The 1,671-nt window shown below is 35.7% G+C and overlaps 1 protein-coding gene across 1 annotated transcript; it reads right to left on the bottom strand.

Moving 5' to 3' along the window:
- Positions 1-603: 603 nt before the first annotated feature.
- LOC107683279 (acid-sensing ion channel 4-like) lies at positions 604-1,363 on the bottom strand. The gene is made up of 3 exons (XM_016479336.1): positions 1,296-1,363; positions 1,004-1,183; positions 604-911 (listed from the first exon to the last, which is right to left on the bottom strand). The coding sequence occupies exons 1-3, from the start codon at positions 1,356-1,358 to the stop codon at positions 810-812; spliced, it is 345 nt and encodes a 114-aa protein (XP_016334822.1). The 5' UTR covers positions 1,359-1,363; the 3' UTR covers positions 604-809.
- Positions 1,364-1,671: the final 308 nt, after the last annotated feature.

The raw sequence follows: 1,671 nt of genomic DNA, 5'->3' as shown, positions 1-1,671 counted from the left end.
GTTTGTATTTGAATGTGCTTGTATCTGAATACAAAATAAATATCACCTCTACATTTTTATATACATATAAAGAATATTAGTTACTGTTTTTATTTTATTTTATTTATTTCTTTATTACTAGAGATGATTTCAGCAAACCGTGTGCTCTAGTGTGGTGTTTTCCATGTTTCAAACCTAGAGACAGACTGTTTCATTATAAGGACTACAGCACAATGGAGAAGTTACATAAGACTGAAAAAGAACGTAACACCTACTCACAGAGAAACGAGTGGTATATTTGAGCTGTTCTTCTACTGAGAAGTCTCATTATGTTATTAAGAAATGTGAAAAGGTGAAATGGCGCAAGCACTGTACATTACCATAGGAAGAACCACGCAGAAACCAACTTTTTTTTCTGCACTAAGCAACAGCTGTATGGTTGGTTCATCTCTTATAACTTTCATTTAGTACATATTTGTCCTGTCAAATAGGTAATTTATGTGAAATGCGACATTCTGACCGAATCTGATCCTTTCAGGTCCTTTCTTCTTTGAAATCTATGATAGGTCCATCCAGATGGAAAAAAATCAACAAAAGCACATGTTAAACACATTGTGTGGTTTCTTAATCTGGTATTGACTTGAACAATGAGAACAGTGACGGTGTGACTGGTTTGAGCCGGTTTCACACGAGGTCCTGGATTAGGCTTTGGCTGTAGCTTTTATAAGTGGAAAAAATGAAATTTGTATTTCAGTGTACAGGGTCCATTCAGGATCCCAATTTCAAGTTCAGTGATATGAAAAATAAATACAGAGAAGAAGAGATGTCCCTTAACAAGCAAAATCCTGCTGTACGACTGCTTGTGCATTGTGATGATTTGGTAATATTGAAGTTGGATGTGCACTGTGCGGTTGAGCTACTTCATTAGCTGCCTGTTGACAAACGAATCGCATGATGCGGATCATCAGTTATTAGGTGCAATGCATATAAGCCATCAAAAAATCACTATGTTTCTCTGACTCACCTTGACTTTGACTTCTTCAAATCGGACTGTAGCTATAGTTCCGGCTGCCAGCTGAGCTTTCAGGTTCTGTTCTCGCAGGTTCTTTGTTCTCTGGATCTGCTCTTGGATCAAGTTCCGTTGGTTCTGTTGTTTCTGACTCTTTTTTTGTTTCAGGAGTTGCTTGATTTTGTATTTGACCACCTACAGAGATAAAGATTAAAAGCAGACTGAAAGGACAAGAGATAGTGTGTATTATGATAGTGTGTTTATGTGAATGTCATAGGACTGTCCTTTCGCAATGAACTGAAGATACCTCATAGATATAGTCAAGTAGTTCCAGTATAGTAAGAATACTGGCCCCAATGAAGAGCCCCATCTGTCCACCAATATCTCCTGAAAATGGACACCAAATAATGATGAGATAAACAAATTAAGTCTTTTCTTCTGTATTAATCATCTAATATTTGTAAAATATTTATTTGTAATCCAGGGTTTAAAATTAATTTATTTTTATACTCATCAGCCAATCTGGCTACTAATTTTTGGTTCTGTTTATATAAATGTTTAGGGATAGTGCTCCCAAAAATGAAAATGCTCTCATTAATTACCTTCATGTCATTCCAAACCTATAAATCCTTCGTTCATCTTCGAAACACAAATTAAGATATTTTTTATGAAATCCGAGAGCT

The sequence above is a fragment of the Sinocyclocheilus anshuiensis genome, unplaced genomic scaffold (assembly GCF_001515605.1).
Source record: "Sinocyclocheilus anshuiensis isolate Anshui unplaced genomic scaffold, SAMN03320099.WGS_v1.1 C33115306, whole genome shotgun sequence".
NCBI lineage: Eukaryota > Metazoa > Chordata > Actinopteri > Cypriniformes > Cyprinidae > Sinocyclocheilus > Sinocyclocheilus anshuiensis.
Note: the sequence above shows the minus strand (reverse complement) of the source record. Positions and strands in the feature narration are given on the sequence as shown.

Bases quoted from the DNA above. Each gene is read 5' to 3' on its own strand.
- LOC107683279 (XM_016479336.1), bottom strand. From the start codon at position 1,358: ATGGGGCTCTTCATTGGGGCCAGTATTCTTACTATACTGGAACTACTT. The intron at 1,184-1,295 runs GTATCTTCAGTT...TTATCTCTGTAG, and splicing joins TACTTGACTATATCTATGAG to GTGGTCAAATACAAAATCAA. The intron at 912-1,003 runs GTGAGTCAGAGA...GTTTGTCAACAG, and splicing joins TTGAAGAAGTCAAAGTCAAG to GCAGCTAATGAAGTAGCTCA.